Genomic DNA, 13,967 nt, shown 5'->3' on the forward strand with positions numbered 1-13,967 from the left:
GCTAGTATGTCCGGTCAGTTTTACCGAGGGTGAAATTGACCAGGTTAAAAACTCCTTAGGGGAACTCTGCCTGGTAAGATACTTCACTTATTCTACATGCAGAGAAAAATGACTGATTTGTGTCCCCCAAGCCTCCCATGTTGCTATTCCATTTTTAAAAATTCAATAATAGGAATTAAAAAGGACTCTGGAATTCACAGAGTAAGGGGGGGGGAATCAGATACTACCAGCATTGACCATTAGAGGGCAGCAAATTAGACTACCGGGGCTGTATTGGCCAGTAGCTACAAAATGGGATATTTCTACTGATTGTCTTTCAATGCACACCTGTTTGTTTTTGTCCCCCCCCCCCCCGTTATCAGTGCTTTTTAGACTACATATCTTTATCTGATTCCAGCAGTGATCTGAAAGAGTGCCCGTTATCAGTGCTTTTCATCAGCAGGACCCTGTGATATAGTCACATGAGGTGGGGGGAAGTGGCAGCTAATAAAGGACAACAAACCATCCTTCTTTTAGGCATTCACTATAAGGCCATTAGTTTTGTGAACAGGTGGGGAAAGCCACAGGCTGCAAATGTCCCCCGTCCCCCCCGAGTTGATCTGCTGTTTAGCAGAGGAACAAATTCAACAAGCTCTCACTCACAAAAATTAATAAAAACAATAGCAAAATGTCCTTCACTACGATGGGCAGGAGAAATACACGGGAGCGGAAGGAGATCTTTTACATTGCGAGAATGCGTGGGGCGGGGTAGGATCGCATTCTGTACATTCCACACGTGCAGCCATATTGCAGACACACACCCCCGCACACACACACACCTTGCAGCCCCCCTGGCTTCTGCCCTCACCGCAGCCATTACATTATTTTCTCCTGTACAAGCCAAATCGTTTCTGTCCACCTCTATGCGGGTAAAAGAATATAAAGGGAGATCTTTGGGTGCACCAGGTTGGGGACCAGACAGCTCTCTGCCCCTAGAGACTGCAGCCACGGAGGATCAAGCCTCCTCCTCCCAGCATAACCCCGTCCTTGGATCGGTTTCTTGGTTACGCTGCAGTGCAATAAAAATGTGTGGGAAAATAGTTTTCCTACACACACACACACACAAATACAGAGAATCATATAAAATTCTTGATGCAGTTTGAGCAGTACTCTTTCCCAAGGTTCACTCGGGGCAAATCCCGGAATGCAGGGTAAGACCCAGAAACCAGCAGTCCACGTTTATCAACACGCTGCAGCCCTAGAGTAGGAGCAACCCCAGGCCACCATTTCGAAGCAGCTCTCTTTGTCATTCACGATTTGCAGTAAGTGAACCCTGGAAACGAAAGGGTTTTGCTTTTTTAAAGCAAAAGCAAAGAAACACACTCACACTTTGCCGGGAATTAAGATATTTTGAGGCTTCAGCCATTTGTATCATTCTGTGGTTAGCCCTTGTTGGCAGCTGTTCAGGTCTGGGGTCTGCAGTGTGCCGGTTATGGATTGTCTGGAGGCACTGCTTGGTAGTCCAAGTGTGATACTGCTAAGGTGGACAGAGGGCGAGTTCCCTCTGCCCTGCGGTTTGAGGCAGGGCTCAAGAGACTTTGGTTCTTCTTCACTCAAGACGAAAGGACCAAAGTACTCGGGGGCGTTGCATCTATCAATTCAACACAATGGATTTGGGGAACACCTGAAACCGACCTGGCCCAGATGCAGCTATTCCGACCCTGGTGGAACCTTGGGGCCTTGCACTGTTCAAAGACATCAGCTCCACCGGTAACCCCACAGAAAGGACTAGGGGCTGTATTAAGAGGGGTGCCATTCAAGCACTGGCTGCTTTCCAGGCGGGTGCCCAAGCCCCAGGTCTGCCATTTTCCCCATCATGCATCTCCCAAGTTCTCCCACTTAAGTTGTTCTGCATTTTCTCTGTCCTGCAAGCAGCAGGGCCAGCATCTGTGTCAATTCCCTTTCTGTGCAGCATAATGTGGGCTCCCGGGCAGGGCATCCAATTCCGGGGGGGGTTTGTGGATGACACCTTGAGGTTCTGCTAATCCCCCTACTGGGTGTTATCGGGAGCAGATGGGAAATATGGTGTGTATCTTCCACGGAGTCTTGGAAGAGTATCAGGTGCCAGCCTTGCCGTCCAAGAGCGCCTTTTGAACAGCACCTGATTCCCACCCCAGCTTATTCCCTTCCCCAAAAGTGACAAGGTCACATTTTGAAGGGAGATGTTTTGTTTTGTTAAAAAGCCACAACAGCCATATATTGCATCCTACAAGCCACTGAAAGTACCACATGCTAAAAAAGAAACTGAACAGCTCCAAGCTAGCTTTGCCGCAGACACGGGATCAGGACAGGAGGGGGGGCGCCCCCGTTTGTACACCTGGAGAAAGGACAAGGAAGCATTGCTTCACCTCGTGCAACTGGGGAAGCTGCGCACCAACCCATGACAGCCCGGTCTAGGAAAATCCACGCAAGGCCCTCTGTCCAACCCGGAAAAGGAAATAAAGCCTTCCTTCTCTGAACAGCAACGATGCAGGGCTGATTCCATAGGGGATGTTATGTGCTCTACATTTAAGACACTTATCTCGACATCAGAAGTCCCCCCCCCCAGCAAAAACCAGAAAAAGAGTTTTGCCACTGCCAATAGATGAACACGGATGCCGGAAATGCCAACGGGAGCAGGCTCACCCTGACCGTCAGACAAACAGATCTCCCCCGGGACAGGGCGGGGCACAGCACAAAGAGGCGGGGCTTTCTCAAACACACTCAGGGCGTGGCCTTCGGGCCCGGGAACGTCCCGTCCACAGCAAACTCGGTCATGACCCTCCGAGCCAGTGGGTTGGTGGTCTTGAGCAGTTCGGCGGCGGATGTACGGATGCCAGAGGCTCCCTTGCCCCCTTTCTTCTGGAGGAGGGCCTTAAAGTCTTCGTTCCTGCTGGAGGTTCTTGTGCTGCCCGTCGGAGGGCAATCGTTGCTCAGTGGCCCCCCGGCGTTCTTTGAGGGAACTTGGGAGTTCCGGTTCCCAAAGGCGTCGCTGGGTTCCTTCCAGCCCAGGAGCTTCCGTTTGGATCTGCAAACACAAAGCGCAAATCAAAAACAGTCAAGAACGCAAGACAAATTATAATGAAGGGGATGGAAGGGGAAATGTCCTCTGGCCTATAAATTTTGTACCACATGGTTGTCTTCGGCAAATGCAGTTATGTTGTATAACCCTTTTATTTGTTTCCTTTCCTTTTCTGTACCCCCACTGTTTTCCTAAAATAATTTTTTTAGACGAACATCAGAGGAGCCCTGCTGGATCAGACGAATGGTCCATCTAGTCCAGCATCCTGTCTTACACAGTGGCCAACCAGTTCCTCTGGAGGGCCAGCAACAGGGCATAGAGGCCGAGGCCTTCCCTGATGCTGCCTCCCGGCACCGGAATTCAGAGGCTGACTGCCTCCAAATGCGGAGGTACCTTTTAGTCACCACGGCTAGTAGCCAATGATGGACCTATCTTCTACAAAGTTGCCCAAATCTTTTTTACGGCCATCTATGCTTTATAGCTGCTGCTACATCCACTGATGGTGAATTCCACAATTTTATTACTCATTGAGTAAAGAAGTATTTCCTGTTGTCTGTGCTGTAACTATTACCCATTAACTTCATTGCCCCGACCGCTAGTATTATGGGAGAGGAAGAAAACAAAGCTCTCTCCATCCACTTTCGCCACCCCATACATGATTTTATAACCTTCTATCATGTTCCCCAAGGGCGTAGACTTACCAATTTCCCGGGGGGGAGGGGCCAGAGGGGCCCCGTCCCTCCCTCCCGCCAGGCAGAAGAGGCCGAAAGAAGAGTGGAGATCCAGGCCAGGAAAGGGGCATTTTATTGAGCCAGCAGGGGTGGCCAAACTTGCTTCTTGTAGGAGCCACATAGGTGAAATGTCAGATGCTCAAGAGCCACAAAGAGAATTGGGAATTTAAAAGGGGGATAATGGCGATTTCCACTGCTTCCCCTCTTCCCCCTGCAGACCCCACAACTGTGCCTTTTGCACAAGAAAAACACATGCTGCTTCCCGCCCCTCCTGGCCCAACTGGGGGCTGCTGGGAGCTGGGGGCGGGGCTTAGGCTAGTGTCTGCCCTGTCTGCTCAGCAAATTGGTAAAAAAATAGTTTAAAAAAAGTTTTAAAAAACCTTTCCGCTTTTGAAGCAGGGAGGAGAATGTGTGTGTGGGGTTTGCAAGCATCACGGGTATTGCCTGCACTGGTTGCCCTGGGGAGGCTCAATCCTCCCTGGAAAATTTCGGGAAACACTAGCCCCCGAGGCCCCCTCGTAGTCTACGCCTATGATGTTCCCCCTCAGTCATCTTTTTTTAAAAAACTGAAAAGTCACAGATTCTTTAGCCTTTCCTCATGGGAAAGGTGCCCCAACCCCTTAATCTTCTTGGTTGCCCTATTCTGTACTTTTTCCAATTCCAAAATATCCTTTTTGAGTTATGGTGACCAGAACTGCACACAGTACTCTAAACGAGGAGTAGATCTGTACAGGGGTTCTACAATAAATACTAGTTGCTTTACTTTCAGTTTCAGTTTCAGTTCCCACTGGGTTGACATTTTCATCAAGCTTTCCACTACAACCCCAAGATCTTTTTCAATCTCTATGTCAGCCAGTTCAGACCTCATCAACATATATTTAAAGTTTGGATTTATTCCTCCTCTCTGCTTCCTGCCATTTAACCGGATTTTAATCCATTAGCGGATCTGCCCCCATCCCATGATGCTAAGCCAATCAGGAGTCTTTGGTGACGCACCTATCACAGGAAGTCCAAGTATATAGTATCTACTGGATCACCCTTTTCCACCTGCTTGTTAACCTTTTCAAAGAATTCCAAAAGACTGGCAAAGTGGGAACAAACTGCCCGAGATCCTGGAGAGGGGCTAAAAATCAGGATAGACAATACCGAGATAAGTGTACTTAGTAGGAGGCAGCTTCATACATCCATATGTGTGTGTGCAAACAGCACTGGGTCTCACAGACGAGATGCGGAGTGTCAGGATGTGGTACCTGTCTGCCCTCCACCAGGGCCCCTTCATGCCTCCCTTTCTACCCCGCCACCTCTGTGCCCCCCAGCTGTCTGTGCATCCTTCTTCCTCTGGCAAGCCCTCCATTGCCTGGTGTGTGGGGGGGGAGGTCAAGAGGCAGGGGGCCTCACTGGACCCCAACAGCTGCCCCCGCCTCACAGGATGCTCCCGGCTGCCCCCCTTACCTGTGAATGACAGTAAACAAATCTTCCGTGGTCCGGGAGGCCACAAACACATCATCCTCCTCCTCAGTTATTGAGTCAGCGGTTTTGTCGCTGACGAAGCCTTTATCGTCAGCCCTCGAGTCCACAAAGTTCCCTGAAGGGGAAAGAAGAATGCAAGACCTTGAAGAAAACAGGCTTCCTCCCGCTACGGAGGTATTCAGGGTACAGACAGTGACCAAGGAGGAATGCGGCGCTTTCTGACTGTACGGCTGGACGGGACCAAGATGCACAAAAGTCTGAGATACGGGGAGGGGAGATTGAGAAATGGGGCAAGTTGCCATGGCCGCTCTCCGCCGTATTTCTGAGGACCCAGAAGCACCCCTGGCTGGACCCTTCCAATGTTCCAAAGCAACCCTTTGCTCTCCTGCTTGAACTACTCCCCCGCACCTCTAGCTGCCTTCTGGGGACTGAGGCTGCCTTAATGGCCAGTGCTGTGAATGCATAATCTGTGGCTGTATCCCCAATAACCACCCACGGTCAAACAGAACAAGCAGTTCTAAGGTGTTTCAACTGGGACCTACTTCCCATGTGGCAGAGCTGGATTTGTCTACAGGCCACCAGGCTTTGGCACAGAATTCGGAACTCAGCCCAGCCAGATGTAACAACCCGGCTATTGCTTCCGTGCGTACACACCTCTAACGGGGAGATGAGACATCATACACCTCTGGAGAGGTGGCCTAATTTAAAAAAAAACAAAAACAAATAGAAGGCAGCATTACATACGACCTCCTAACTTGTGCAGCCACTAGATCCCATTGAGAAACCGAGAGGCCGATGCCAGTTCAGGTGCTATTCGACCAAGACGAGAAACAAGGTACTTCCTACAACGTTGCTGCACAGAAAATGCTCCTGCATAGGAACGGAAGGGTGGGACCCACTGGTTAACTGCCTGGTGAGCAGTGTTCCCTCTAAGCTGAGTTAGTGTGAGCTAGCTCACAGTTTTTTAGCCTCCGGCTCACACGTTTTTGTCTTAGCTCAGGAAGGATGGCTCCAGAGCAAACTAATTTATCCAGTAGCCTAATAGATTGCTCACAACTTTAATGCCAGCAGCTCACAAAGTAGAATTTTTGCTCACAAGACTCCACAGCTTAGAGGGAACATTGCGAGACAGTCATGTATGTTAGAGTTGTCGGTCCCTCAAACAGCATGCGCATGCCGAGAAGCAGTGGCCATTCGCAGCTTCTCAGCCTGTGCACATTGAGCCAAAAACACTGGCGCACAAGTGTCACCACTGACTCTCCGCACATGGCCTGCATATTGTTTCCTCCCTGAAAGTGCTTTCCAAGACAGAACTTAGTAATGTGTCCAGCATCCTTGTGTGTCAGCATCCAAATGCCCCAGGAAGACAGATGCCCATGGGACGATCCAAGATGACGGGGGGAAAACCCCCGGGGGAGGGGGCAGTGGCAGGGGAGCTTACCTGATAACTCTCCCCAAGCCTCTTCTGCACTGGTTGGGCTCATGTTGGTCTCACTGGTCACGGGAGACGGGAGCTTGCAAGCCAGCAGCTCAGAGTACGCGGAGTTCTCGTCCAGCATGATGACCGGACTGGTGCCCAGCCTCGGGTCCCCCAGAGAAGTGCCCTGATGGAGCGGGGAGGGTGTTAATGGCAAGTAGAGGACACTGGGCTTTTTGGGGACTGGGGGTGGGACTTTGGTTTTCCGATTCTCCCCCCCAGGTGTCCTCTCCGAGGGCGGCTTCGGCTTCAGCTCCCCCTCCTCCCCCAGGCTCTCCTGGGAGAGGCGCCGGGCGGCAGTGAAAAACGTCCCTGAAGACCCCTGTGCGGGGGAGAGCACTGCCAGGGAAGAGGCCGACTCCACGGGGCTCCAGGCCTCTGCGTCCCACCGATGCTCAGGCTTCCTGGCCACCATGTAAATGCTCTCGATGGGGTTTGAACCCTGGGGCGTCGGTGGAGAGGTTGGGGAGCTCACGGGGGACTCCTCCTGAACCGGTGGGGTTTTGTGCAAGAGCATCGGCGGCCTCTTGGAAAGGGGAGGCTTCTCTGCAACCGGCGGGCGGATTTTCTTGCCGTGTTCCTCCGCTGACTCGGGGCTGTCCAGGTTATCCTCCGCCTCGGAGCGGCTAATCGAGCGCAAGCGGACAGACCGCAGGTCCAGCTGCGTCACCATGGGCATGACCGGCTGCACCGGGCTCAGCTTTGGGCCGAGCTTGACGCCAAACGTGGAGTCCGAGTGGTGCCGGCTCACCTTGGCTTTGCCCTTTGAGATCTTCAGCCCAGAGAAATCCAGGTGGGTCGGCGGGGCAAACGGAAGGTCAAAGGACATCCGCGACTTGGGGCTCCGCTCCATGGGAGAGACGGGGGGCAGTGAAGACTTCCTCTCGGGCACAAGAGGCCTGGCTCGCCCGGTGTGGTTCGTGGCGTGTCCCAGGACGGTCGACGTTGGGATGGTGGGGGTCGGAGTTTCGGACTGACTGGAGTAGCCGCTAGAGGGGGACATCACCCCTGCGAACCTCCCCGGGGAGGAGATTTTCAAATTCACTTCAGTGGAGAGATGGGAGGGTGTCGTGGCTCGGGAGATGGAGGGGGAAGGGAGAGACTCCGAGCTGCCTCGCGCCTTGGAGGGATCGATCACGGTGGTCCCGGTAGCAGTGCTGGAGCCGGACAAGGAGCAATAAGGGTCGCTTGGGTTCCACTCTGGCAAGTACCACTGTGGGGTGTAAGGCACGCTCTCCGCCTCTCCGCTTGTATCCTCTTGGACTTGCACCTCGGACAGCAGACAGAGACTTTTGGGCCTCTGGTCCTGGGAGCCCGCCTCGCCACCGAATCCTCCTTTGGCCGCTTGCCCATCCTTAATCAAAGATACGCTGCGGGTCGGCGGGCAGGGCTTCTTTTTGGCCTTCTTCAGAGAGATGCTCTTCAGGCGCTGCCGCCGCTGCCGCGTCTGGGCATCCTGATCCACCGCCAGCGAGACGTTGTCCGTGCTCGTGCTGCCCTCGGAACTGGCGCTGGGATAGCTCAGGCCACAGGTCTCACTGCCCCCGATGTCCACAGAGCACAGGGAGGCTGTGTCCGTGGGGACGGAGAGTGACCTTTCCCGGAATTTGCAGGAAATTCTTTCCCTCTCCGCTCGTGGGCACTCCTCTTCACCAGGGATGGGGGCCAGGTGCACCTTGGTTTCTCTCACCTCGCCCCTTGAGCCAACTTCAGCTTCTGCCAGGGACTTGGGAGAAGCACAGAAGGACCCTGGGGCATTGTTCCCAACTGCGTGGTCTTTGCCGATGAAGAAGGAGGCGGGCCGTTCTGAATCGGGAGTCACCCCGGGGCCACAGGGAGACGAGGGGATGGTGCTGTCCCCCGTCAGCTCGCTGTTGCTCATCGAGGGGCTCATGTAGCCAAAAGACGCCGCGCTCCAAGCGGGAGAGAAAGCAGAGTCCTCCTTCGGGCCGTTGCAAGGCGGGCTGGCATACATCACCCCTTGCTTCTCTGGGTACCCAGCTGGCACCTGGCAACACCTTCCCTGTAGAGCTCCACCAAGGTCACTAAACGTCTTTCTCAGCTGGGACCGAGGATGCGGGGATCGGACATGATGGATGGAGCTCCTCCCATTGGTCACGTCAGGGCCAAAGTTACAAGAGACAGATTCTGCTATAGTTGCAGGAGGGTTGAGGATGGGGCCGTTACTGTTTCCTGCAAGAGAGAAGGCGAGAGAGAGAAGAATGAGGGAGGGTGTAGAACCAGGGTAAGCTGGCCCTCATTACATGAGATAAACTTATTCCGTGCTCCAACAAAATTGCCACTTGGGTGTCTCCAAAAAAAACCCCACCCAACTCTTCCAGCTACCCTTTCACAGCTAGAATGAAGCACATATTTCCTTGCAAAGGATAAAGAGGAGTACTGCCTAAACTTCCTCTCCCTCTGCTGAACCCTAACTCGGACCAGGCAAAGCAAGAGAGAGCTATCGGTCCTTCCCACTGGCCTCTGTCCTTGGAGCACCCCAGCCTCGGAAGGGTGATGAGCGTTCTAGGAGGTAGCTCTGATCATGTGCGGGAAACGACGGCTCCCATCCCTATGCAGCTATAAGGCCCACTGCCTCCAAGGGCCAAAATGGATACAACAAGCAGGGTGTCTCCTGAAAGTTAGTCTCTTCCCTATTCTGCAGCCCATGAGTGAAGCGGGGTGCTCCAAATTCTTTTGGGAACAGAGTCCCCTCAGTGGGCGGCTTCCTGACCAAAACAATCGCTCCTTTCCCAGGAGGGGAAAAGAGATTGGCATGCATTCAACCTTTGGCTGGAGGAAGTTCTTCCAGACCAAGACGGCTTCCTCCCATTTAAGTGGCTCTTCTGCTAGAGGAAAAAGCCACTTACGTGGGAGCAAGGGTCCAGGCTTTGCTTAGTAGAGTGGTAGGAGAACAGGAGATGGGGCAGGGAGAACGGCACCCCCTCCTCTGCCCCACTGCTCTATTGTATCGCACCCTTGAATTTAACACCACAAACCTGCTGCATGGCACATGTCATTGGGTCTCAGGGCCGACGTATCTCACAGGGTTATAATAAGCATGCAATGAGGAAATCCAAGCTGAGGAACACCACATTCCTTGGCAGACGGGCACAATAGCAACGTGAAGAAGAAGAGGAAGGTTCTCAAGGAGCAAAAGAGCCAGTTTGGTGTAGTGGTTAAGTGCGCGGACTCTAATCTGGGAGAACCAGATTTGAGTCCCCACTCCTCCACTTGCACCTGCTGATGTGACCTTGAGTCAGTCACAAGCTCTGGCACAGCTGTCCTTGAAAAAGAGCAGTTTCTGTCAAGAGCTCTCTCAGCCCCACCCACCTCACAGGGTGTCTGTTGTGGGGAGGGGAAGGGTACCTCACAAAGTTGCTGGGAGGATAAAATGAAGGGCAGGAGAGTCCTTGTAGCTGCTTTGGGTCCCCAGCGGGGAGGAGGAGACGGTATAAAGGAAATAAATAAAAACGAAATTTCAAGCGGGAGGAAGACAGAATGGAAAAGAGGTCTTAAAGATGCAAGTGACTTTTCAGTTTGGGGAATGTCACACTGCAAAACAGATTTTTTTGGGGGGGACTCTATTCTCAAGCAAATTCTCACACTTCACATTTGCTTGTGAAATACTGAGTGGACACATCTTCTATGGGTGCTGTTGGGATTCAGAGGGGGTCTTTCGTGGGGAGCTATTTAGGAAGTGTAAATGTGCTGGGATTTGGTTAGCTGCTAAAGTTTTCGTATATTGAAGTTTTCAGGTTAGGCTTTTACTCCTCCGATTTGGAGAGCTGCTTTAGAAACCTACAGGACGTGCAGACTGTTTTGCCCTCCCAGTAAGCATACTGTGTAACAGTACCCCACATTGCCACTCCCCATTTCTGTAGAGACCCTCAAATCAAACCTCCCCTTTCAACATTCTGCACTTCTCATCTACTGGATAGCAGGCACCGATTCAGTAGCAGCTCACAACTCCTCAAAGTGTTCCCCTCCCCCAAGGCCTTGGCAGGGAGCAGCACCATCAATGTTGTCACCTGGGTCCCGCAGAGAGAGGTGAGGGAAGCCGATAACCGTCCGTCTCCGGCGCAGCAGGGACTTGGGGTTCATGGCGGTCTCTGTGTTAAAGAGGGAGTGGCGCGTACTGGCGTGCCTAGCAAATGGCTGCCCTGTAGCCAAAACAAAGACACTCAACAGCCAAGGTGGACCGAGGGAAGGTCCCCTCCAATGGTGGCAACATGTTTGAAATGTATGAGGAGACAGGGAATGGTGAAGACCGGTGGCTTGAAGTGAGGAGGAGACAGGCTTTAAGCTGGCTGATGGAATTCTGAGCTGACGCCGCCTCATGAGAAACACAGAAAAGATGGATGACAGGAATGTTGGGGATGTCCAGGGTCTTAAGGGCTGGTGAGGTGCATGGAATGGGGTGGGGAACAGCGTGCTTGGTGGGAGGGTGATGGTTTATCCTTGTCACACCAAGAAAAAGGACTATGAAACAACACAACCATTTTACTGAGTCAAGTTGACAGAGAACGTTGGCCGACGGAGGGTGCTAGGCCACAGAAGGTGTTCTCTGCCGGCATCTCAAAGTTGAAATGATAATCCTGTGCAACTGAACAGCCTTTTGGCCTAGTTGTGAATCTGCTTCACTGCCATGACACCACAAATGGGAAGTTCTGGGAACGGTAGATAAAAAGAAACCTCAGAACAAGCAGTTCTCGGGGATTTGGGGCAGAAAACTACAGTAGTGAAAGGCCAAGTTTAAGCTGCTTTGAAAAGGCATCCTATAGACATGTCCCGAATTCACTGCAGAAAAATCCTGGGGTGTTTTCCCTAGGTAACACATTCTCTCTAAGCTCCTTTCCAGAGAATCTGGGGGGCTCCCAGAAGGCTGGCATCTCTGTGTTGAAAGAAGCCCAGGCCTGGTTTGGAGGTGCAGGGGAATGAGGTGGCAGAATGGACTCTACCACTTCAGACCACAGGGAGAAGAACTTCAAGAACACAAGTTGGAATGCTCCCTTTTTACTGAACAAACTCGGTATCTGGAATACCAGTGCAGAAAGCCAAACTTATGCACGCATGTCCGTGCTCAATTATTTTTATTGTGCACATGGATTAAAGGGCCAGGTTACTGCCTTCACAATCCCACACTCTCATCCATGTACAGAGAAAAATTATACTGAACAACTTCACAGGGTTATTTTCTTAAAAAGAAAAAGAAAAAAAAATAATCCTGTGCAACTGAACAGCCTTTTGGCCTAGTTGTGAATCTGCTTCACTGCCATGACACCACAAATGGGAAGTTCTGGGAACGGTAGATAAAAAGAAACCTCAGAACAAGCAGTTCTCGGGGATTTGGGGCAGAAAACTACAGTAGTGAAAGGCCAAGTTTAAGCCGCTTTGAAAAGGCATCCTATAGACATGTCCCGAATTCACTGCAGAAAAATCCTGGGGTGTTTTCCCTAGGTAACACATTCTCTCTAAGCTCCTTTCCAGAGAATCTGGGGGGCTCCCAGAAGGCTGGCATCTCTGTGTTGAAAGAAGCCCAGGCCTGGTTTGGAGGTGCAGGGGAATGAGGTGGCAGAATGGACTCTACCACTTCAGACCACAGGGAGAAGAACTTCAAGAACACAAGTTGGAATGCTCCCTTTTTACTGAACGAACTCGGTATCTGGAATACCAGTGCAGAAAGCCAAGACCGGGGGGGGGGGGGTTCTCCCTGCTGCACTAGTTTTCTATCTGTATGGATCTTTTTAAATGCAAAAGGAACTTTCGGATCCAGACTCCACCAACTGCAGGCTGAGGTGATACAGTCCACCCTCTACCACCTCCTGCATATGCGAGTGGGGCCATCAGCATACTATCTGAGCTGTGTCTTCCCTGCACCCGCCCTCCTACGTGCTTCCGTGGACACGGGCCGAGATGGGCCAAGACGATTTGGTGCCCTACGGCAGTCACCTCATTCAGCATACAGGAAAAAGAGGATGGCTGAACGCTGGTTAATACCAGCACAGAGCCACAGGCAACGCGTCTTCTCTCAGGCCGGGAAATGGCGTTCCCAGAGCCTGCTATTTAACAGTCTCTTAGCTGGGGACAAAAGGGACTTAGCCAGGACCTTCTGCATGCACCTCACCCCTGACCCCTCCAGTAAACTCGAGAGAGAGAGAAAGAGGGCTACTTCCAACAATCCCGGCTTTCTGTACATGCAAGTAACTGCAGCTGTCCTCAAGGAGCATGTTCACGTGAAGCACTCTAATAAAAGGGCAGTCGAAGAGATGGCTAGCAGCAGTTTCCCCAATCTCAGAGGCATCTGTTTTGGGGGGCTGGTGCCAGCCCTTACTTTTGCCCCGCAGGCACCATCAACTTGAGGCCTGGTGGCGGAAACTGCCGTCAAGTTGTAGCTGACTTCTGGCGGCCTGGTCGGGTTTTCAAAGCAAGACGTGTTCAGAGGTGGCTTGCTCTTGGCCTGCCTCTGCACAGCCACCCTGGGCTTCCTTGGCAGTCTCCCCTCCAAGTACTCACCAGGGCTGACCCTGCTTAGCTCCCAAGGTCTGATGAGATCAGCCTAGCTTGGGCCATCCGGGTCAGGACAGTTTCAGGACTACTCGTGATTAAAATACAGAACTGGTCATCGGAAGATGTGGTAACAGCCCCCAGCTTAGAAAGCTTTCTTCCCCCCCTTTAGGGGTGGTCACGGGAGAGATTCAACAAGTCCACAGAGAAGAGGTCTATTTAGGGTTGCCAAGTCTACTTACCTTGGCGGCGGGGGAGCCTCACCGGGCTCCGGGAGCTCTCCGGCAATGCGCGCATATGCGCGCGCCAACACGTCACAGGAAGTGACGCGCTACGTCGCTCACGTTGAGGGCATGGCCACAATTGTCAGAGGGAAAATTATAGAGTTTTCCCTCCAACGATCAGGGCCACGCCCCCAACGTGAGCAACATGGTTGTGTCACCTCTGGTGACGCAGCCACGCTGCACTTTGGGGGGCGGAGTTCCCCCTGGGGCCTGATTCCGTGGTGGCGGAAATCGGGCCTCCAAAGCGGGGGTTTACCCGCCCCCACTTGGCATCCCTAGGTCTATTTAGCTAATAGCTGCACAAAGGGAGCCTCAACATTTGCAGGCAGATATCCCTTGAAATACCAGAAGCTGAAGGATACACCGCACACCCCCTTTGCGAGCATCAGGAGGTTTCCAGACCGCTGTGTTTGGAAAAACACCACCATGGTAGATGGGCCTGCAGCTGATCCATCCGG

General features: G+C 52.4%; 1 protein-coding gene across 1 annotated transcript in view; it reads right to left on the minus strand.

Moving 5' to 3' along the window:
- Positions 1-2,696: 2,696 nt before the first annotated feature.
- Positions 2,697-13,967, minus strand: part of NHSL2 (NHS like 2) — a 114,023-nt gene continuing 102,752 nt past the window's right edge. The window contains exons 5-8 of the mRNA XM_015426524.1: positions 10,750-10,881; positions 6,683-8,911; positions 5,224-5,356; positions 2,697-3,046 (exon numbers count right to left, since the gene is read on the minus strand). Of these exons, the coding sequence (XP_015282010.1) occupies positions 2,743-3,046; positions 5,224-5,356; positions 6,683-8,911; positions 10,750-10,881 (2,798 nt within the window). The 3' untranslated portion in view covers positions 2,697-2,742. The remainder of the gene's footprint in view (positions 3,047-5,223; positions 5,357-6,682; positions 8,912-10,749; positions 10,882-13,967) is intronic.

The sequence above is a fragment of the Gekko japonicus genome, unplaced genomic scaffold, assembly GCF_001447785.1.
Source record: "Gekko japonicus isolate JY-2015 unplaced genomic scaffold, Gekko_japonicus_V1.1 scaffold1313, whole genome shotgun sequence".
Lineage (NCBI taxonomy): Eukaryota > Metazoa > Chordata > Lepidosauria > Squamata > Gekkonidae > Gekko > Gekko japonicus.